We start from the raw sequence: 25,034 nt of genomic DNA, 5'->3' as shown, positions 1-25,034 counted from the left end.
CTCCCACTTCCCTCCATGACATGTTGAAGTCTTAAACTCAATACCTATGACCATGAGACCTTATTCGGTCTTTGGAAATGTCATCAAGTTAAGATGAGGTCATTAATATGGGGCCTAATCCAACAGGACTGGTGTCCTCATAAGAGGAGGAAACTTGGACTCAGACATAGAGGGACATGAAGACAGAGATAGAGACTAGAGTTAGCACTGTTAGAAGTCAAGAATGCCTGAGGCCAGCAGAAGTTGAAGAAGCAAAGAAGGCTTCTCCCTTAGAGTTCTTGGAGGGAGAACGGCCCTGCCAATACCTTGATTTTGAATTTCCAGTTTCCAGAACTGTGAAAGAATAAATTTCTGTTATTTTAAAAGCTACTAAATTTGTAGTACTTTGTTACAGCAGTTCCAGGAAACTAATACAACAATGAAAGTATACATTTTCTAATTCCATTAGACAGTATTAACATTATATTTAAAGTGAAACTATTCCCAAGTGCACATTACTTTAAAAAAGAAAAAAATCTCTAGTCTTTGGATTTTTCACATGATGGAATTAAAGTCAAATACTCACAGAATGCCAATCCATATTCCAAATGGATTGATTTGAAGAAAGTGATCCAGATCGATAAGATATTTAATGACTTCAGTGCCCCATTAGAGCTGCACAGCATTGCACCCTTCTTATCCCTTCAACTCACTGCTCAAATGGAGAACATGCTTACTTGTTATTAGTTGGTCCTGTTGCCAAGACATCAGACTGTAACTTTGGAAAAAACCCTTGCTCATATTTGCCTTGACCGATTTTCATATCAAGCAGATGTGGATGGATTGCAGTGTGATCCATTTTCATTAGTCGCTGCTCAATTGATTGGGCTAAAAATTAAATTTATAACAAATTAGAGACATTTCATTGGCTAAACCTTAAAACAATGTTTCCTCCACTCATGCACCAACAAAGAACTCAATCTTTCTTACATTCTAAGATAGATTTTCATAAAAGCTCTTGAGAAATCAGTGTGATGTAAGTATAAAGAGGTTAATTTCAAGTGAATAGTAGATGACTAATTTTCATGGTATTTTCTGCCTCTGTCAAAAGTATGGCAGCAGGGTTGAAAATCTACAGTACTGAAACAAGTTTCCCTTAAGTGGAATAATCAGTATTTTAATACTTCAATATTAAATATTTAAGAAAAATACTTTCTTAATGAAAATATGGTTCTAAGTACAACTTTTAAGAAAATGATGGCAAATAAAATATTGACTTTGAACTGAAAGACAGGGAAGGAAAAGCAAGCACAGCAGCCTTATATTACTTTATTTCTTCATATTGTACTAAGATTCATTAAATATTTCTAGTTCTCCATTTGTGAAAATAAGAAACTATAAAGTTTATTACTTCACTTTTAGCAACACATTCTCGTTAGTAGGAGTCACTTAGGAGTGTTTATTAGATCAAGAGGGGCAATGCAGAGAACAATAAAATAAGCAGGCATTTAGAAAATGTCCAGAGGATAAGCAACTGACCTTCTGAAGAATAAAATAAGTCAATGTTAAAAGATAGGAACCATTCAATATTTCTATTTAAAACAACTTAAAGTAAGGAGGATATCTCAAAGACCCAAAAAATAGCAAACTATTTCTCTGGTAGAAAAATCAGTTCTTAAATGTTTTTATGAACTGAATTTTCAAGAGAAAAATGTATTTGTGAAGCAAGACTAGGTCTTTAATCCTTTGCCTACAGATTATTAAAAGGAAAGAACAAGCAGTAATTGTGGTGGTATGATAAACAGAACGCACTCTGGGAACTGCTAATCTTGAGATTTAAGAGAAGTAAAAGGTATTTTTATAAGTATTTCATGGAATAGTTTATTTTGCCCATTTCAATTATCAGCAGATTGAGTACTGCTGGTTATTCCTCATACATAGTTTTACAAACTTTCTTTTTGAGCAGAGAGGGGTCTGTCCATGACATATTCCACCCTTGTCAAAATAACATGTTTAATACCATCTTGTGTGACATAAATGCTTCACCTAAGCCAGTTGCTTGTGCTTGATGACAGCATTTAGGGATGCTCTGCAGAAGTCCTTATTAGCTTCAATGACTTAAAATTCACAATATTAGATACCTACTTCAAATTTCCCTCATTTTTCCTTTATAATTCATATGAGCTTATCTAAAACTTCATGAATTTCATTTTATTTTTAATATGTAACTTGTAACTTTTCTTAAAACACAGTCCATATGTTCTATGTTGGGCGAAAGAATGCCATGTTTTAACGTGAAATGGTATTTAATTTACAATGATGCCCTCTGGCTCTCCACAACCCTATCTATACTCTGAGCGCTTCCTAATATTTATAAAACACTTAATTAACAGATGGCTTAGGCAAAATAAAGCTTACATTCATGGCATGGAATCCTCTGAAGTCCCTGCCAATTTTATGTTCCATGAAATACTACAAAATTCCATCTCTGCCAATGAATGGTTCTGTTCTCATGAAAGGAAGAAAAAAAGTAGCTTCAGTTTTTCCGCTGGATTTAAAATGACAGAGAAATCCATCTGATATGGAGTTATTCTCCTTTAGTAGGAAGATATTTAAAAACAAGAAACATGATTCACAATGAGTTATTTTGGGGTTTATACTGAAGATTGCCATAGGGAGCATAATGCAATGTTACTTTTCAGTAATTATACCACCAGTGAATACTGAACTTTCAGAAATTATTAAATGCCTGCTTTAAGAGGTCATGGGTCTGTTAGATCTTCAAGGGTTTGTGCCAATACTCATTTTCTGTGATTGGTAAGAGAAAAGAAAAACTCTGTATTACTATCAACTTGTCTTTCTGCACAGAAATCATGAGGTTCTGGTGCCACAATATCAACAGCAGATAGCCTCTGCCTAAAGTGTTCACCTGCAAATTAAAATTCTTTTTAGTTAGAGGCAAAACAAAAATAAAAGCAAAATAACAAAGGATGAACCCTCCCCCAAATCAATAAAAAACAACAAAAAGCCCATCTCTATAGTTTTTGTTGGGGGGTGGGAGGAGGATAATTTTATCTGATGAAAGAAGTAACTGCACCATTTATAGGGGATAGACACAGAGCCAGCTGTCTCCTTTTACTTAAAAAAAAAAAAAAAAGTCTTTGATAAATTAGGTTCCTGGGAGACTACTGCTTTTGCCTAATCTCATTTCCATACGTTAAACCTATAATGGTATATCTTCAAGAGTATTACATAATTTCTGTGATGACAGTGGGAATGTCAAACTTTTTGAGAAGCTGACAGAAAATATATTTTAATTGAAAAGATTTTCTGGAGGCACACAAATAAAGGAATCAGTGCTTAGCTCCATTAAAAAAATTCTGTCAGGAAGAGAGGAATGAAATTTTCTCAACAAGGCATTATATTATTCACATGGCTATTAAATCACTGAAAGTCATACAGTTCTCTGAACAGGCACAGACAATCTCATTCATTCCACTCCTTCAATTTCCAGAAACACAGAGGTAACTGCTACTTCCTGAAGGGGCTCCAAGGATCTACTCTACTAAGTGGGAATACACCAGAATGATGTTTCAGCTTATCAAAGAGACCTCTTAAGATTATATAAAGACATCATTTACATACTTCTTTCCTTAAATATGCTATAACTACAGCATCACTACTCCTGTGACTTTGATCTATTTAAATAAAGTAAGGAAGGCAAGCAAGGAGACAAAGCAAAGAAATTCTTTCTTGGGACGCCAGGGTGGCTCGGCGGTTGAGCGTCTGCCCTCGGCTCAGGGTGTGATCCTTGGAGTCCTGGGATAAAGCGCCACATTGGGCTCCCTGCATGGAGCCTGCTTCTCCCTCTGCCTGTGTGTCTCTGCCTCTCTCTCTCTCTCTGTGTCTTTCATGAATAAATAAATACAATCTTTAAAAAACAAAACAAAACTCTTTCTTGCCTCTTTTTGCACCAGAGGAAAGCTTGCTCTCTAATAGCTTCTATATTAGAAGGGGGAAAAAAGTTTAAAAAAGGGGGGTGGCACTCAGGTAATAGTTATCAGTTTATTTGGCAAAGACAGTGCTAGGAACAATGTACAAACGTCTAAAATTGTGTGGATTGGTACACTTCATATGTTTCTTTACTAAATAAAAATCTAATATAGTACTAATGCTTCAAGTGATAGAATTAGTCAAATCTGAGTTCAAATCATGCTCCACCAGCCTCTAGCTATGCAATCGTAAGCAAGTTACTTAATCTTTCAGCTTTCTCAACTGTAAAATAAGGATAGTAATAAAACAGAAGTAACTCTGTCCATGCACACCCCCACTGTTAAGATCAAATGCAAAAATGCATGTAAAACATGTGGTATGATGTTTGGCTCAGTAAATACTGGCTATTAATAGGCTTATTTATTTAACGGACTTTATTATTGCCAGAGAAGACTACTCAAGACTTTTGATTCTCTAAGGAGAAAACTGGTGTCAAGGTTGGGAAAGCTCTAATTTGAATACAAGAATCCAGAGATTGGGACACCTGGATGGCTCAGTGGTTAAGCATCTGCCTTCTGCTCAGAGCATGATCCTGGGGTCCCAGGATTGAGTCCCACATTGGGCTCCCTGCATGGAGCCTCCTTCTCCCTCTGCCTATGTCTCTGCCTCTCTCATGATTAATAAAAAAAAAAAAAAAAACCCACAAGAATCCAGAGATTTAATTTCAATAAATGAAACTATTACAATTATTGGCACCATTAAAAAATAAATATACTGTAATAGTTATATAAATTAGGCAGCATCTCAGATTTACTATTTTATTTATTTATTTATTTATTTATTTATTTTTAATTTTTTACTTATTTATGATAGTCACAGAGAGAGAGAGAGAGAGAGAGGCAGAGACACAGGCGGAGGGAGAAGCAGGCTCCATGCACCGGGAGCCTGATGTGGGATTCGATCCCGGGTCTCCAGGATCGCGCCCTGGGCCAAAGGCAGGCGCCAAACCGATGCGCCACCCAGGGATCCCCTTTATTTATTATTTTTTAAAATATTTTATTTTTATTTTGAGAGAGGGAGAGAGGGAGAAAGAGCACAGAGATAGAGGGAGAAGCAGACTCCTGTTGAGCAGGGAGCCCATAGCAGGGCTTGATCCCAGGACCCCAAGATCATGACCTGAACTGAAGGCAGATGCTTAACCGACTGAGCCACCCAGGCATCCTATCAGATTTATAATTTTAAATTAATACTTATCTTTTCTTTAATGAAGACAAAAGAAGTGAGAAATAAAAAGGCAACATGAGTAGCATGAAAGAAACGTACATTTTTCAATTAAGGCAATGAAAGAGAGTAAGACAAAAACCATAGCAACCTTATGGTTATATTCCATTCAATTTATTACTGTTTTTCCTCTTCTTACGCTTTCTTTCTTTTCTTTCTGGAGGGGGTGAGGGGCAAAGGGAGTAGGAGAGAGAGAAAATCTAAAGCAGGCTCCATGCCCAGCACAGAACTGGATGAGGGACTTGATTTCACAAACCTGAGATCATAACCTGAGCTAAAATCAAGAGTTGCTTAACAGAGCAACCCAGGTGCCCCTGTTTCTCCTCTTCTAAGGAAGGGAAATGTTAAGTAGGAATGGAATGGACATTAACTCATGGAAACAGAAAGAAACAAACCTAGAAAGCACTTGATACAGTACAAAGAATTAACCATTAAGTCTAAAACTGAAAGCTAACTTTTGGTTTATTTTATTTTTTAAATATTTTATTTATTTATTCATGAGAGACACAGAGAGAAAGAGGAAGAGACACAGCCAGAGGGAGAAGCAGGCTCCACGCAGGGAGCCCGACACGGGACTCAATCCCGGGACCCCAGGATCATGCCCTGAGCTGAAGGTGACGCTCAACCATTGGGCCACCGGGGCTGCCCTAATTTTTGGTTTATAAGGCCAACAATGTGTAAAGAGAAATGATCATGGATTTTAAGTTAATTTTAAAAGGCATGACAAATGTACCTGCTTCTTTTAAAGTGCTGCATTTCTGATAGATAGATGTCCTCAAGGTGGGTGCCCTTACATTATACAGTCTTATTTTCTCAATCCGAGAGTCAAAGACCCGAAGCAAAGAATCTTTCTCTTCCCACTGAGACATAATTTTATTATCAATGAAGGTGGCAAACATCTGTGTTTCAATGAAGCGTGAAAGAAATGGCAGGTAAGGTTCAGGCTGGTCAGACAGAAAGGAAGCCTGTAATGAGAATAATTAGAAATTATTAGTGCAAAGAGACCATCTTAGTACTACATAATAAATCTGAAAATTTGTTGGTGAGGTCACTTTTAAAAAATTGTATAACATGCAAATCTGATGCTTGAAATTAAAAAATCTCAAAAAAAATCACTTTTCCTTCTAAATTCATGGAATTTAGGACACTTAGGCCTTTAGCACTGTTTCTACCTTTCAAAATTGATTTACATTCTGGTACTCATGATCATTAGGTAGAAAAGAGGGCATCACTAATTAAAGAGGGTGGATGAGTTGCTGCAATACCATCAATCATCCTCTTTACTTACCAATAATTTTTGAGCCCTTTTCCAGTGAGCTGTGATTTTTTTTTTCCTGCTTGCTATTCCTAGCCTATGCAGTATACCTCTGAGTCATAAGGCACTGACGTGATCAATGGATACGATTGAGATATACGTAATAATCTTAAAAAAACTTTGTGCTTTGTGGTGGTCCAAACTTTGGACTTTGTGCTTATGGGTGAAATCTTTCTGTCTGTCAAGTGGATGTTTTGCTAGGCCCCAATACTGTTTGAGACTGACGAAGGAGTGTTACTTTGAGATCATACTTCTTTCTGATTTGTGCTGATTTAAAAAAGTCTAGGCCTTAACAACTAAAATATATATATATATATATTTTATATACACACACATATATATATATTGCCTGAAAAACCACCCGAATCAACCAAGCCTTTGGAAAACATGCATAACCTGCTGCATGTTCCTGTTACCAGTCTGTATGGTGCATGGAATGGTTCTGTAAATTGTAATCAGTTCCTAATACAAAGTGTTTCTTTTTTTGTGGTTCTTCAGGTTCATGAGTTTGCAGGAATTATAGTCAGAGTTTGATATTAGCTGACATTTGGAGGCGATTTACTATTTCAGCTGCTGAATTGGTTTTGCTTTTCATTCTACTGAGTAAGTGCAGTGTGGCAGAAGCTAGAAGGTGAAAGTTCTGACATAAGATTAGTCTCCTTAATTCTCATTGGCTTCTTCCTAGAATATTTATATTTCATTCTAAAATTTAGGAAACCTTTAAAAAAGTTCCATATAGAAAACCACTTACTCAAAAAAAAAAAGAAAGAAAGAAAGAAAGAAAGAAAGAAAGAAAGAGAAAATCACTTACTCAATTTAAGTGCCTCCATAGTTTAGATGCATTTACATAAATCCAGTTAGCTAGTAAAAGATTCACAGTAGTCTCTAAAAATCAATTCACCTCTTTAAAAGATATTTTATACATAAATATCAATTTTACTTTTTCTACAGCAAACAGCTTTTCTTCTCCCTCCTAACGAGCCAAATATTTGGCTTTTGGTATTCAGACCCTCATGGACTACATTTAAGTCAGCAAAGACTTGGCTTGGAGGACTAGCATGTGATAGTCCTGTACATTTTCCTAGTGAAAAATGAAATGATTACAGGCCTTCTGGAAGCTACATGAAACTTTCATTTCTCTAGTGGTTATATAAAAAGAATTCCATTTATAGTCTGAAGCTACATAAAGATTAAGAAGGAAGAAAGTACCAGTGCTCCATTTAGATAAGAATTTGAATTGCCCCAAGGATAAATCATGAGTGTACACAGATTACTTCCAAGTCAGATAGGAAAAAATGGTTAAGCTTAATAAGAAAGGAACCTAAAAGCAGGAATACATTTGGAGAAGTGAAGGCTTAATTTATTAAAGAAGTTTTCTCAAACAAAAAATGCATCAAAACTTACTGCTCAATGTAGTTTATAAGCTCCAACTGAAAAAAAAATGTCTGAAAATAATTTTTTATACTACCCACCACCTTAACAAAAAATGTTTATTAATATTTACTTGTCAGAGACTCCATGATTGTAGATTAGCCTCTTAGAATACATTAGCCCCTCTGAGAGGTCTTTCATGACACAAAGCTACCATTTAGCAAAAAGCCATAATGCATTCTATTAGCAGTATGATGCCTTGGCAATCAGAGGCAGAGGACTGCACTACACTCTAATGACCTGAAAGAGTTAATGCACACCCCCCTAAGTGCTTTTGTCTGGAAAATGAAAACAAAAGAAACACAAAAAGTGGTGGATGCGTCCAGAAAATCTGCCAGAAGAATACTTTCTAGGAAACCTGAGAAAGAAGCTTCGATTTCAGCAGGACAATTGAAAGTCAGTGTCATTTTCTGTCTTCCTTTCCTACAAACTTTGGAATGGAACTTTAGACTTACAGTCATAAAACCTAATTTATTCACTTTCTCTCTTTTGATCCTAAGATGAGGTAAAACTTTGTCTTCTGAAACTAAACTGTTATTTTTACATGGACAAGTTGAGATGTCATTATAGGATGAAGGCCAAATAGAAGAATAAGTTCTTAATGGGAAAGGAGAGAGGAAAAATCTGTGGTGAAAAAAGTTAACAAAATTAGTAAAACAGCCTACTAAGAGCCATAGAAAGGGAAACTCTTGGGGTTTTTTGTTTTGTTTTGTTTTTTTACTTTGTCAAAGTTCTGCATCTGTTCTCGGTTGGTCAGCCAGGATTCCATGTCCTGGGCAGTCTGAATCACAAATGCTTCATAATCTGCGAACATCTGTGTAAAGCGGTTAGCAAAGACCTCGCGGAGCTGCACGTTGAGCTGGTAGTCCCTTAGTTCTGCCTCTTCACACTGCAGTTTTAAATCCTTTTCTTTTTCACTCAATGTGGCAGAAAGGTCCATTTTTTCCACAGTCACACCGGTCCGCTTGGCCAGAGCTTGGAGGCGGGCTATGGTTTCGTTGCCCTTCAGCAACTCATACATGCTGATGTTGTTAGTGGAGACGTTGCCATTCTTCTTGTCATTAACCAAGTCCTTCAGGACCAGGTTCTTCAGTTTGGTGGCACTCTCACTGCCATGTAGGCTGCCCTCAGGAGGGATCCCAAATTGAAGAAGCACTTCAGAGAGTTCCTGGATAAAATCCACCTTATTGGGGAATTGTGGAAATTCTTCAGGCAATTCAATAAAATGGTTGTCAATGTCCACAAAACACAAATTAGCCTGCAAAAAAAAAGTAATACAAAGGGTTTGATAACAAAATTTTTATATTCTAAAATATTCTCACCAACTATTATAAATAAAACCATAGATTACAAATTGCCTTTTTAAAAACTGAGATATAACTGATATATAACATTTTGTTTTATGTGTGCGATTCGATATATATTATAAATGATTACCACAGTAAGTCTGGTTAAAATCCATCACCACACATAATTATAATTATTTTCTTGTGATGTGAACTTTGAAGACCTTACACTGCCTTTTATGTTAACCTTCTGAAGGTTAAGTATTTTTATTCTTTAAAATTTTTTTTCCCATACGTATTTTATACCGTTTTTAATATAAATGGATATTTTCTCTGGGTCTTGGCAATTTATTAGAATCTGGACATGATTCTGTAATATATGACATCTCTTAGGCATTCCAAAATGAGTAAAGGTGGACAGAGTTGTACCTTACAAATAGAAAGCACTGGGTAAAATGCTCACTGGATGAATTCAGTCTGAACTTTCTTTGCCATTCTACTGCTTTGACACTATTTGTAATTTAGAATTAACAATAATTGCTAAATTTTAGCAGCTGTAGTCCCTCCAAATGGGATGAAATTGGCAAAGAACAATCCAATTCACAGAAAACCCACAAATTTTCACTTTATCCAAAATTAGCTTCAACCTCTTAGCAAAACCATTTCAGGAGTTATTAGACAAACAGCAGGAGGCAGAGAGCAGTAGAGGCAAGTGCTTAGACAATTACAAATGATTATTCCTTGAATAATTAAGAGCTGATTCAGGAGATATTTTTGAGTTGAAAAAAGAGGAAATAGAGATCAGAGGAGAAAAATTTTTGAGTTTGCTTACACTATAGATTTTGAATTTATATTGAATAAAAAGACTTTTAAATATTTTCCAAGGAGTTATGGATAATTTGAGGGGCCAAGTACATGCATGAAATTCTCATTATCCCTCATGTATGTGATTACAGTAGACTCCATAACAGTATTTTACTTTTATTGTTCATACTCTCTTATTAATCAGAACGAGGTTGTCAGTGTAAAGGAAGATTATGCTCATGGACTGTGGAAGGGTGGGAAGCCAAAGATATAGCCCATTACATAAAACTGATCCTGACTATGTTAGTGGCTCAACATAGGGCATAGGCTGGAAGTCAATCAACAGAATAGAAAGTTTCATTTTGAGTTTCCCTCTCTCTCCTACAGCCCTCCACCCAGGTCAGCAAGGAGACAATTCGTACTGCCCTTTGATCCTATAGGGTGAAAGGTGCAAAGAAGAGAGCAAAGAGTTGGGTTTTTACTTTTCTCTTGATCCCTGCTCTATGTCAGGTGATGGTGCACAAAAAGCACAGCAAATTTCTATATTTAGCTCAATCAAAATTCAAGATTACCTTCCACCTAAAAACAGAGAATCAACAATCATTACTCTCAAGCCTGAAATGACCTGTGAATCCCTCTCTTTAATTCTGCAGATGCAGAAACTGAGGCCTAAGAAGTTAGGCAACATCCTGACACCTGTTCCAGATAAGCATCCTCAAACAGCCTGGTGGCTTTAAAGATTTTTTTTCCTCCAATTTTCCTTATCTCCAATATCAGTAGTTTCCTCTAAAGAAAATAAGAGATGAAGGCAAATCTTGAAGACAGTATTGCTGCCTACAGCTTTCTCCAAATCCACATCTTTATATACGTATCTATAGTCTCTAGAAAGCAGGATGTGTTGAAAGGCTTAGGGAGAGAAAGTAGGTCACTATAATTCAGATGGATGATTCAGAGTCTTTAAAAATGGAAGAAAAAAATTCACTAACATGCTAATCTAAATGTTAGCTAGCAACCTCCCACCTCTTACATTTTGTACTGTCTCCTTCATTAATGTCTTCCTGCTATCCTTTTCTATCCTTCTTCTATGAAAAGAGAAAATGATACATCTGGGAAATTTTAAAGCTTGTTATGCTCATACAATCACTGCTGAATTGAAAGGATAGGGCAAGGTGGCTGTTCCAGCACCACATTACTGGCCTATCTTCATGTTCCCATAAGTCTCTCATACCTTCCCTATGATTGCTTAGATGGGCCCAAGCTGGGGTTTTGATTATCACAAAATGAAAACAGGATTATTAACTTGTGTTAGGAAGACTTACTGGAGAAAAACTAAAAAGCCTTTTTTTCTAAAACAACTCCATACAATAGGGCATTCTGATGATCATTTTTTTTTCACTTTTAATACCATTAAACTAAAAAATTCTATCAGAAGAGCTCAAGAAATATATACACAATAAAAATACACTTGACATCTCAATTTAACATTGTTTTAGGACTAAATATTTCTGTATCTTTACTGACCAATGCTGCTCACACATTCATGGTAGGTTATCACTTTTAGTTAAAAATGAAAGACATTCCTTCAAAAGAAAGGGAACAAAGACTTGAAGTTTAATCATTTCTTCTGCCATGAAGCCATCTTACATCCCTACCCTAAAGGAGTTCTGATTTCTTCTGCATATATGCTTACTTAGTTCATTCATTCCTCTTACTTTTTTTTAACCTGTTTGTAATATTTGTAAATGACTCATTTTGAAAAGTAAAAGTTATATCTTACTTCTCTCAAGGTCTCCTAATCTAGCCTACACTGGTAGTGTATGAGACAACTGTTTGGTGAATGACTGAATAAAGCTCAAGGAGATAGTCATTTTGTGGTACTCCAAAAATGTACATAGGAGGAGGAAATATCCAGGAATGTAAAGTCAGGGCAGCTTTCTCTATTCTTAGTGAAGGATACAGTTTCTCAATGGCTGAAGTTAAGCTGGCATAGGGGTAAACCAGAGGAGAATATTTAAAATATTCCCATAGAAAATAAAATATTCCCATAGAACCTCAGGCAAGATACAATAAAAAAGTAATTCTAATTCTAATTTAGTTTTTTTTTTTTTGCCTACCATTTACTATAAAGATAAGCGAGAATGGGAGAAAGTGAGGTGCCATTCTCTGCAATTCATCCTCCTCAGTGCTATATCCTTCTACCAACACTCTCCTCACCCCAACCCCCAAAAAACAATATAACAAAATGGTTACCTGTGCCTATCATTTTAGAACTATGGGAAAAGTAAGTGGGTGGTTAATTATAAGTCTATGTAGTTACATTAGTTAGCTAACAACTAAAATCATACCTTCCTAAAATAATCATTTTGTAAACTTATCATTTTCATAACTATTCTAAGAAACCCCTCACTATTTTTTTCTTTCTCTCTCTCTCTCTCTCTCTCTCTTTTTTTTTTTTTTTTGCCCTGTCACTATTTTTAACTATTATTTTATTTTACAGTTTTCAGGGAAAAGAAGGAGGAGATGAATATTATGAGTGAGTGTATTTATTTTATTTTTTTAAAAGAATTTATTTACTTATTCATGAGAGACACAGAGAGAGAGAGGCAGAGACACAGGAGAAGCACGCTCCTTGCAGGGAGCCTGACATGGGACTCCACCCCAGGTCTCTAGGATCAGGTCCTGGGCTGAAGGCGGCACTAAACCGCTGAGCCACCCACGCTGCCCGAGTGAGTGTATTTAAATCACTCTTTAAAATGGCTTTTTTTTTTTTTTTACTTACTTCTCCAAAATTATGTAAAGTAGATTTTTTCATATCATCATAAAATGTTATAAACACAAAGTGATCTGTAGGTATTCTAAAGATAAACTTAAAAATTCTGAAAGTTCTTGCAGTAATATCTGTGATTTTCTAATTTTTTACTCATTAAATCAAGACTCTAATAAATGTACATGCCCATCCACTCAGAGAATATAACAACAGGAAATAACGTGGGTCAGTTATTAGCATATTCTTCTAAAATATGGGTATACTAACATACATTTTCTATACAGAAGCACTGCTATTTCCACAGCTGACCCAGGGTATTTCCTGTTATTCTACTCTCTGAATAGATGGGCATATATATTTATTAAAGAGTGTTGACTTAATGAGTAAAAAATTAGAAAATCACAGACACTGTTGCAAGAGCTTTCAGGATTTTTAAGTTTATCTTTAGAGCCAGAGAATACATGCAGATATGGAGACAGACAGATTTCCCCACTACAAAAATATTTAGGTGCCATTTAAAAACTCTCAACAATTATAACTCATGTAAAAATGGAAAGAATATTTATACACCTAAACATATTGCCTTATAAAATATAATTTAATTAATATACAAATAGACCAGATACTCAACAGGAAACTAAAAACATGTCACTATTAAAGTCTTCAAACTTAAACTGCATCTAAAATATGTTTGGTTAGTCTATTTCTTTTTCCTTGAAAATTTAAAGGATTACTTCTTTGAACCAACAAGATACTTAGATTAATCTAATAAAAGAGAAAACAAGAGAGTTCAGATAAAAGAGATATAATGTGAAGGCAAAAGCAGAACATGCATAAGCTCAAAAGAGCAAGAAAGCTCACATATACATTTTGTATGATCTGAATCAAGCTATTTTCCCCTGAAAAAAAAAAATGTTAATTTTGGTAGGGAAACATTCATTGGAATAAAGTGAGCAACAGATGATTACAGGAATCATTACTGGGTACAATGGCTGTGGCTTAGTGTGGTATTTTAAATTCACTTATTAAAATGAGAATCTCCATGGGAAATACTAACAAATAAAAGCAAAGCACAGCATGAAAGATTTTATTAAGAAAGGTGCTAATTAAATAGCTAATAATACAACGTAGTTAACTATTTAATGTTTTTAATAGGCCATGGCACTCTCATCAATATTTCATTTCAAAGGTTTTACATTCCAATTCTGAGTACCATTAATGATGGTCAAAAACTATATTCAAAATGCTTCCAGAATTCCTATCTTCTTCTTAAACAACATCTGAAAATACAATATTCAGAAAGCCTAAAAACCTTAAGGTGGTCTAAAGATGGGGTTAGAATTCTTATCTCAACCACCTAGTCAAGCTGACATTTAGAAAAACTTGGTAACTGGCTTTAGGTCTGAAAACAAAGAATACTAAAATATTTGGTATTTCCATTGTCTATAGCTTGCTGAGAGATGCTACTTTTCATTTGACGGAAGTCAAGAATCAAATTCACCTCAATTAATACAATGACTTTAAAGATTTTAATGATATGAAAACCTGGGCTATACTGTTTAAAAGCAGAATTTACAACATGAATGTGGAAAAAATAATTAAATGTTATTAGAATAACAAAGCAATTAGACCATGCTGTTGCTCTATCTTCACAAATTTATAGCTGTGAAAATTTGTCACTGTCCTGTTTGCACCATGCTTAATTATTAACTAGTCATGGTAACCATCAAAAGTCAGGATCTGCACTCTACGGCTCAGGCTCTACCCTAACCCTACTTGGGAGATTCAGGACAGTCATAGACACAGTTTGGACAAAGACCACACTGTCTAACAATAAAGTGGCCTTGACCTAAATCAACAAACAGCAAATGCTTCATCACTCATTAGAAGTTTTACCTCTTGAGGAAGTTCTAGTTTAGAACGGTCAGTTCCTTCTTTTGACTGAAGGCCCATCAGATAAGGGACAGGAGCATCAAGAAAATGTAGTAGAGAAGCAGGGAGGATGGGTACATAAACATGTTGCCACTGAAATGGGAACAAAAGTGTGGTGATGCCTTCCGCCACAGTCATCAAGCGCTGATAATCTGTACAGAACAAGGAAAAAAGGAGAGGAAGATTCCAAATAAAAACATAATCACTGCATTAAGCTTAAAAATATTACTTTCCAGAAAAAAATCTTGTTTTAATAAATAAAATGTTTATGATTATGTAGAAAATACATCAGTTCTACCCCAGGAGAGAATTAAATGATTTCACTTGAATGGTATTAAGGGGGTATGAGTAGGTGGGAAACATCATCTTATTCTTGCTTCTGAAATCACCAGTATGTAAGTTTACATTCCATTCCCTTAAAACGTGGAGGAAACAAGACCAATTAAATTGCTCTTGGCAGGTCCCCAATGAAAATGTACAAGGATATTGCTATTGATCACTTTTTGTATACAGGCATATCACTATAATCCCCAATTCAGAGGCTTTTTCTTGTATATATATATATGTATATATATATATATACGATCAGAATTATGACCTATGGTTATCCTGATTATATTTATTTTAGCCTTCATTTTGTGGGCAAAAGAAATCCAACACACACACACACACACAAACATATATATATATATACACACATTTATAATCATACTTCCTATATTTAACCCCCAACTATGTAACTACCAAATCCAGAAACAATGTGAAAGTTACCAGAAAATTAAAGGGTAATTTTTGCTTGTGTTTTCTCCTCATGAATTAATTTATCAAAACTAAAAACTGTTTGCAATATTAAAGTGCCCTCCCCATTTTATTGAGATATAATTGACATATAATACTGTATTAGTTTTAGGTGTTATGATATAATGATCTGACATATGTATGTACTGCAAAATGATTGCCACAGCTGTTAACATCCGTTACCTCACATAGCTACAAATAAAGAACTCTCTTAAACTACTATGCCATGGGGGTGATTTATACATCCATTGTCTATAATCCTCATTTAAATCTTTGGAGACAGATGTATTTAGAATTCCATTTTTTTAATAAAGGAGTATTATGCATATATCATATACATGAAATATCTAGGGCAGCACCCTGTAATAAAACACATTAATATTTCTGCAGCAAACTTTAGGAGTGTCCCTGTAGGACAGATAAATAACTTAAATAGGGTCACTTTGGTTCAGGTTTGCTTTTTCAGAATTAAGTTATAAAAAGAAACTTTGATTTTCTGAATTTTTTTGGATTTGAGAATTGAAGAGAAAGGATATTAATGGACTTGTAATTTTGCTCACAGAATTCACTGTTCCCAAAAACAGTAATATCTGGGGGGAGTAAGATCCTGGGGAAGTCTTTCAAAAAGGTTAAAGAAAATGATCATGAGCACTAGGTGTTATTCTGTATGTTGGTAAATTGAACACCAATAAAAATAAATTTATTAAAAAAAAAAAGAAAATGATCAGATGCTATTTGGTTCACATCAATTCAAAGAACACCTGACCAAGCATAAACAGGATGTTTTCTCCTTAAAAATCTTTCTTGTGCTGCTTTATAATTTGTATACGACTACCTTTAATAGACTACAGTGGGATTTTGGTAAATGAATCATCAGCTATCCACAGCCAAGTATACTTAGAAGTTTCCTTATGTGATTCATGATTAAGCCTTCAATTTTATGGGGCGCTTGGCTGGCTCAGTTGGTAGAACATGTGATTCTTGATCTTGGGTTTGTAGATTTGAGTCCCATGTTGGGTGTAGAGATTTAAAAAATTTCTTTAAAAAAAAAAAGACTTAGGGCAGCCCCGGTGGCTCAGCGGTTTAGCGCCACCTTCAGTCCGGGGAGTAATCCTGAAGATCCGGGATAGAGTCCCATGTCAGGCTCCCTGCATGGAGCCTGCTTCTCCCTCTGCCTATGTCTCTGCCTCTCTCCCTCTCATGAATAAATAAATAAAATCTTTAAAAAATATTAAAAAAATATTCCCATAAACAGGTTTTCACCTAAAATTTAAGTCTTTTTTTATTTTTTATTTTTTTAAGGATTTTATTTATTTATTCATGAGAGGCACAAACACAGGCAGAGGGAGAAGCAGGCTCCATGCAGGGACCGCCCGACGTGGGAGTTGATCCTGGGTCTCCAGCATCACACCCTGGGCTAAAGGCGGCACTAAACCTCTGAGCCACGTGGGCCACCCTATTTTTTTTATTTTTTAAAATATTTTATTTATTTGAGAGAGAGAGAGTACATAAGCAGGGGGAGTGGCAGAGGGAGAGGGAGAAGCAGGCTCCCCATTGAGCAGGGAGCCCAATGTCCCAGGACCCTGGGATCCTGACCTGAGCTGAAAGGCAGACACTTAACCGACAGAACCACCCAGGTGCCCCAATAGGAATACTTTTAAAACACAAACACCAGGTGGCCCAAGGGGCAGGGGGTCAGTTATATGAAAACGAATAGCTGACCCAATTACTCAGGTGGGACATGGACACATATGAACACACATACACGTGTGCGCACCAGCCAAGGCCCAGAGGAGCCAAGGCTGAGACTGCTGGTACTCTGTGGAGATGGGGTGGTCAAAGGAGATCAGGTAACAGCCACTGACCACTTTGCTCGTGATTGGGTAGATGTATGAGCTGTAGGACATGGGAGTCCTTCACAGGGGCAGGGGTTGGCAGGTGACCTGAACCCCCTGAAATCTGTTGAAAGTCCCTAGTAACTGTAGCTCTGAAGTATGACAGGACTCCATAATGGCACTTGCCCTATGGGCTTTTTTTCTCTGCTGTGGGCTCAGTAAGGGCAGAGAGGTACAAATGTTATCTTAGTCTGCCTATAAGGCACAGTGCCTAATTTATAGCACTGCTGATCAAATTTTACTGACCAAAAAACATTTATCTATCTATCTATCTATCTATCTATCTATCTATCTATCTAATCTATCTTAGAAAGAGAGAGTACATGCATGTGTGCACAGGGGGAGAGGTAGAGAGAATCTCAAGCAGACTCCACACTAAGCACAGATCCCAACCTGGAGCTTGATCTCATGATGATAAGCTCAAATCAAAAGTTGGATGCTAAACCAAATGAGCCACTCAAGTGCCCCTACTGACCAAATTTAATGATGCTATGGAATGTTAACAATTTTCTTCTCCTATTGCAAAAGTCCTAACAAAACACAAAATAAGGAGTAGGAAGGCATGCAGACAAACTATGAGACCAAATTCAGAGAAATATCTTTAAGATTCTCTTTTATTGGTCACCCATTTCAACCGAGGATTGGAGTCCTTAGAAAAAGGATCTCAGGAAGCCTCCACAGCTTTTTGGAAGTGACTAGGGAATGAAAGCACAATGTTGCTCAACCAGGAAGATTTATTCTACATGTCATTCCTGAGGTTTGAGAAAAACAGAGCTCATTTAAAAATTAAAAGAAAGGAGAAAGAAGAAGAAAAAGAAAAAATAGGGATCCCTGGGTGGCGCAGCGGTTTGGCGCCTGCCTTTGGCCCAGGGCGCGATCCTGGAGACCCGGGATCGAATCCCACATCAGGCTCCCGGTGCATGGAGCCTGCTTCTCCCTCTGCCTGTGTCTCTGCCTCTCTCTCTCTCTCTGTATGACTATCATAAATAAAAAAAAAAAAAAAAAAAAAAAAAAGGGAAGAAAAAGTTTATTTTATAGCTTCCTCTTTTATATATTTTATGATTTGACTGTATTCAAAACGTACATTATGTATTATGTAGATGGGCTATTAGAAAAATAACTTGATTGTTCTGGTGCATATCGGCTAACTTTTAAAAATTGCTATTATTTGGGGTGCCTGGCTGGCTTAGTCAGAAGAGCATGTGACTCTTGACCTTAGGGTCATGAGTCTGAGCCACATGTTGGGTATAGAGATTACTTAACAAAAACTTAAAAAAAAAACCAAATAAATAAAAATTGCTATCAGTTTTACTGTCTATAGAGTTTTATTGTCGAAAAAAGTATAGGGACGCCTGGGTGGCTCAGTGGTTTAGCACCTGCCTTCAGCCCAGGGTATGATCCTGCAGTCCTGGGATCAAGTCCCACATCGGGCTCCCTGCATGGAGCCTACTTCTCTCTCTGCCTACATTTCTGCATCTCTCTCTCTCTCTTTGTGTCTCTCATGAATAAAAAAAGAAAATCTTAAAAAAAGAAAAGTTATAAAATAAGCTATTACCAGGGTTTTTTGGTATTATTAAAGATTAGTTTTCTAAGACAATCAATTCCTTAAAAAAGTTCAATGTTTCTAATTTAGTCAGTTTCTTTAAAAAAGAAAAAGCAGTAACACAAAAATCTCGGTTTTAAAAAATTGCAGTTTTACACATTATATAGGAGAAAAAAACTACTTAAATGTCCTTAAGTAATTTAAAGTAGGAGGGATATTCTTCCTCTAATCCCTTACCCACTTCCAATTTACAAATACCTTACCTAAGAATAATGTTTGTTTTTAAAAGATTTTATCTATTTATTAGAAAGAGAGAGAAAGAGAGAGAGAGAGAGAGAGAGAGAGCAAGCACACAAATGGGGGGGTGGAGCAGAAGGAGAGGCAGACACCTCACTGAGTAGGAAGTCTAATCAGTGGCTCGGCTGGATCCCAGGACCTTGAGATCATGACCTGAGCTTAAAGTAGCCACTTAACCAAATGAGCCACCCAGGCACCCCTAAAAATAATGTCAGATTATTGGTTTTGGCTCAGGTCATGATCTCATGGCTGGGGGACAACTTGCTCAAAGGGAGTCTGCTTGAAATATTCTCTCCCTTTGCCCATTGCCCCCTGTCCGGTGCTCACATGCATGTGTGTACACATGTGCTCTCTCTCTAAAAATAAATCTTTAAAAAAAAAGAATAATGTTTTTAAGGAAAAGGAGGAGTGAGAAGATTCATTTGGTTATACAGAATACATCAACAAAAATTTGTCTAGCAATGGCTTATATGCAGACCCTTAGAGAGCCCTGCCTCTGCTATCTCAGCCCCTGTCTAATCAGCATCATTGTGAAGACCATGGTTGGACATTTGACAGGCCTGCAGCTAGACCTGAGGTAGGGGGCACAGGATGGGTAGTGGCACAGGCAACTCCAGCATTGGCTTCTGGCTCACTGTCCAAGGAGGCCACGTCTATTGGGATTTGTATACTGCAAAGTGCTGCCAATGGAGTCATGAGGCTGGTGGTGGCCAGCACACCTTCGGTGATCATGATACGGCTACAAGATTACACACCTACAATCCTGGGTGCAGAGATTGGTCACCACCTAATGCTGGCCTCTAGTGCATGCGTAATTTACCTCATTTCTCTGGCTCCAGAAATTCATCTCTGATACTGCCAACAATGCCTTACAGTACTTCAAAATGAAGGGCACAGCCTCTGGAAGCTCCCAGAGCAAGAGCTAGGATTACAAGTTTTCTAATGATATAACTTGACCCTTGACCTCCATGTATGGATGGCATTGATGTGAAGAAGCTGCACTACACTTCATTTGAGCTAACTAATATACTTTTTGTCCTTGTCCCCACACAGACCTGTTTTTATAAAACTATTTTAACAGCAACAAAAACTGCCTAAAACTCACAAAGACATCACAAAAGACAGAATACAAATCCAAATAACCATAAAAAATTTCAATGTGTGAATAATGAGTCACATTTTGCTTACCATGTTCACAAAGATTTAAAAAGAAAATCACAGCAAAGGTGTGGAGGAAAATGTATTTTCACAAGTTGCTAGAGCTATTTGGCAATAGTTATCAAAAGCTTAAAAATCCACAGATCATTTGATCCAGCAATTCCAATTCTAGGAATTTATCATATAAGTATCAAAAAACATATGTATGTGATGTTTTATGTATAAAGTGTCATTTATAACAGTAAATTATTTGTAATGCCCTAAATATCTAACAAGAAGGATCTGATTATAACAGTTGTGGTCAGTTATATAATGGGATATACTGGCGCAATTAAAAGCACATCTATACTATTAACATAGAAAACGAAAGTGTCCTTGGCAGCAGCTAAGTATTAAGAACTTGCTGAAATTTCACTTCTGGGTATAGGTCCAAAAGAACTGAAAGAAGAAACTTGAAAAGATATTTGAGCATCAATGTTTTTAGTAGCATTATTTACAGTAGCTAAGAGGTGAAAGCAACTCAAGTGTCCATCAATGGATGAATGGATAAACAAAATGTGGTATATACACATACTGGAATAATTTCAACCTTAAAAAGGAAGGAAATTCTGACACATGATATAACATGGATGAACCCTGAGGGTCACTTAAGTGAAGTAATAATAAGTCAGTCACAGAAAGACAAATATTGTGTTTCTATTTATATGAGGCACCTAAAGTAGTCAATTCACAGAAATCAAAAGTAGAATGGTAGTTACCAGGGCCTGGAAGGGGAGGGATGTGGGGAAGTGTCCAAAAGGTACAGTTTCAGTGTTATAAGATGAAAATTCTAGAGACTGCATAACAATGTGAATATACTTAATCCTACTGAATTGTTCACTAAGTAGTAAGATAATGAATGGTATATATATATATATATTTTTTAAGTTTTATTGATTTATTTTAGAGAGAGTACAGAAGGGGCAGAGGGAGAGAAAGAATCTCAAGCAGACTTCCTGCTGAGTGCAGAGCCTGACATGGGCTGAGCTGAAATTAAAAGTTGGATGCTTAGAGGCACCTGAGTGGCTTAGTTGGTTAACTGTCTGCCTTCAGCTCAGGTCATGATCCCAGGGTCCTGAGATGGAGCCCCACATTGGGCTCTCTGCTCTGCAGGGAGTCTGCTTCTCCCTCTCCCTCTGCCTGCAGCTCCCCCTGCTTGTACTCACTCTGTCAAATAAATAAAATCTTAAACAATAAATAAACAAGAATCAGATGCTCAACCAACTAAGCCACACAGGTGCTCCAGTATGTACCTCTTTAAACACAATTTTTTAAAAACTTGCTAAATCAGGGGTGCCTCAGCCAGTTAAGCATTCTGACTCTTGATTTCAGTTCAGGTCAGGATCCCAGGGTCTGTGATCAAGCCCCATGTGGGGCTCATCGGGGAGTGTCTGAGATTCTCTTTCTGCTTCTCCCTCCCACACATGCTTTCTCTCTCTCAAATAAACAAATCTTTATTATTTTTTAAAGATTTTATTTATTTATTAACGAGACACACAAAGAGAGAGACAGAGACACAGGCAGAGAGAGAAGCAGGCTCCTTATGGGGAGCCTGATGAGGAACTTGATCCCAGGACCCTGGGATGACCTGAGCCAAAGGCAGATGATCAACCACTGAGCCACCCAGGTGTCCCAATGAACAAATCTTTAAAAAACTTGCTAAACCTAATCTATATGAAAATAATCTGTGGGCAACAGAATCCACAAAAAATGGATAATTTATGAGAATAAATAATTTGAATTTAACTTGAAAAGAAGGTTTTATTTGATGTTAGATGACTTTTTAAAACATATATATATATATGTGTGTGTGTGTGTTTCAAAGTCAAACAGGGTTTGCAAAACAGGTAATGAACCAAATGTTGAGAATTATTTTTTTATTAAAAATTCTTATTTAATTCACAATTTTAAGTGTAAAAAGTACATTAATCACAAGTTACCCGTGACACTGTATAGTGCCTCTAAAATTCATTGGCAATGGATTGACATCAGGCATTTTTTTAAGCAAATTATTATTATAATTATTTAAAGATTTATTTATTTGACACAGAGAGAGTGCGCCCAAGCAAGGGAGCAGGCAGAGGGAGAAGCAGGCTCCCTCATGAGCAGGGCTCGATCCCAGGACCTTGGGATCATGACCTGAGCCGAAGGCAGATGTTCAACCAACTGAGCCACTGAGGCGCCTCTAAGGCAAATTATTTAAAATAAAAATGTGCCCCTCTATATCTCTTCATTCATAAGAATATAATTTTCTAGTACCCAGACTACCTGTATAAAGTGGTATCTCTTATTGTTTCATCAACAGACGTTAAGAGAAAAAATTTAAAAAAGAATTAAAAATAAATAAAGAGAAAAAATTAAGTATCTATGTATATAATTAAGTACTTACGTTGTTTAAAGTAGATTGAATATAATTGTTGGCAAGAGGGAAAACAGACATGGATTATTTTCCTATTTTATATTATTATTAGTTAGTTAAATTATGCCTAGCAGCTGTTAAATTCTGTAATAGCTGACACAATCAATATGTTCATTTTAAATTTAGTTCAGTAATCTTTTTCAAATACTTCTATTTATGATAGTATGATAGACTAGAGCTCCTGTTCTAAACTAAAAATGCTAAAGAAGGGATCCCTGGGTGGCTCAGCCGTTAAGTGCCTGCCTTCAGCCCAGGATGTGATCCTGGAGACCCTGGATCAAATCCCACGTCAGGCTCCCTGCATGGAGCCTGCTTCTCCCTCTGCCTGTGTCTCTGCCTCTCTCTCTCTCTCTCCCTCTCTCTCATAAAATATTACAAAAAATAATAAAAATGCTAAAGAAAATAATTTTAAAACACCAAATTCACGAATATATATGGATTTGCAAAAGTAAGGGAAGAAGTTATTAGAGGTCAGGAACAAAATGGGAACAAGGGTTCAGAGTGGCAAGGCTGAAGTGTCTCGCTTTCTTCAAGGCATTTACTGATCCAAAGTGGCCCAGAGCTTCAGTTTTATTTCTGTGCATGTTGAGGTACGAAGTCTAAGAAGGGCTGGGATTCACACAGTAGATCCTCTTGCATAAAAGCTAGGACCCAAAATGGTAGAAATCTCAGGGAAAAGGGATCCAGAAAGGAAAAGGAGGGCACCAGGGTAGGTGATGGGGTCACTGGGTGATGTAATGAGCACTAGGTATTATGTAAGTCTGTGGAATGAATCACTGAACTCTACCTCTGAAACGAATAATACACTTTATGTTAATTAATTGAATTTAAATTAAAATACTTAAAAACAAACAAAAAAAAGTAGGTCTTTGTTAAGCTCCACGCTGGGTGTGGAGCATACTTAAAAAGAAAAGAAAAAAAGTAGTCCTGTATTGCCAGTGAACTCAGATGCTTTGTGAAAGTAAATACAAATCATTCCTGCAGGAAGAAATCCTCAATCTTTAACCCATCAGATACTGAATTTATCTGATAAATAATATAAAATACATTTGTTTAATATGTTTAAGGAAATCAAAGAAAGAATTAAGGAGTAAACTGTTTTAGGGCCACTGAAAGCAAAATGTCAAAGGAAAGATTAACTACAGATTAAACACAGGTAAAAAGAGAATAAACTGGGAGACAGATGTGAAAAAATCACCCAAAATGCAACAAAAAGACAAAGAGATACAAAAAGAGGTTGAGAGATATGGAAGATGGAGCAAGACAGATTAACAGGTTTAATTAAAGTTTCAGGAGGAAAAATAGAAATCTTCCCAAAACTTGAAACACATTAACCCTAGATTTCACAACAAACCACAAGCAGAACAAATAAACTCTTACTGAGATAAATTACAGTCAAAATAAAGGTCATGAAAGGCAACCGAAAATCTCATATACAGCCAGAGTGAAAAGACAGATTTCTGGCCAAGGAATGACAATTAGGGTGACTTTGACAGACACTTCTCAACAGCTATTCTAGAAACCAGCAGACAGTAGAATCTTATTCTCAAAATGCTAAAAGAAAAGAAAAGAAAAACCAAAACCCAAAAAAACCCACAACTTTTTTTTAAACCCACAATTTTTAACCTAGAGTTTAATATCCAATAAAATCATCTTTCTTTTTTTTTAAAGATAGATTTATTTATTTATTTATTTATTTATTTATTTATTTATTTATTTATTTATTTATGATAGACACACAGAGAGAGAGAGAGAGACAGAGAGGCAGAGACACAGGCAGAGGGAGAAGTAGGCTCCATGCCAGGAGACCGACGTGGGACTCGACCCCGGGACTCCAGGATAGCGCCCTGGGCCAAAGGCAGGCGCTAAACTGCTGAGCCACCCAGGGATCCCCTAAAATCATCTTTCAAAAACACAGGCAAAAAGAAAACAGTTTCAGGGAATCCCTGGGTGGCTTAGTGGTTTAGCACCACCTTCAGCCCAGGGTGTGATCCTGGACACCAGGGATCCAGTCCCGTGTTGGGCTCCCTGCACGGAGCCTGCTTCTCCCTCTGTCTCGGCTCTCTCTCTCTCTCTCTCTCTCTCTCTCTCTCTCTG

The 25,034-nt window shown here is 36.6% G+C and overlaps 1 protein-coding gene across 3 annotated transcripts in view; it reads right to left on the bottom strand.

Annotated features, from left to right (window-relative positions):
• The window catches only part of DENND5B (DENN domain containing 5B), a 189,537-nt gene that overhangs the window by 59,820 nt on the left and 104,683 nt on the right, over nt 1–25,034 (bottom strand). For all 3 annotated transcript variants that reach the window (XM_072765635.1, XM_072765634.1, XM_026000077.2), the window contains 4 exons: nt 14,753–14,940; nt 8,721–9,257; nt 5,987–6,218; nt 717–867 (listed from right to left, as the gene is read on the bottom strand). In XM_072765635.1, coding sequence (XP_072621736.1) covers nt 717–867; nt 5,987–6,218; nt 8,721–9,257; nt 14,753–14,940 — 1,108 coding nt within the window. The remainder of the gene's footprint in view (nt 1–716; nt 868–5,986; nt 6,219–8,720; nt 9,258–14,752; nt 14,941–25,034) is intronic.

Source organism: Vulpes vulpes, chromosome 8 (assembly GCF_048418805.1).
Source record: "Vulpes vulpes isolate BD-2025 chromosome 8, VulVul3, whole genome shotgun sequence".
NCBI lineage: Eukaryota > Metazoa > Chordata > Mammalia > Carnivora > Canidae > Vulpes > Vulpes vulpes.
This window is presented reverse-complemented; position numbering and strand designations above follow the sequence as displayed.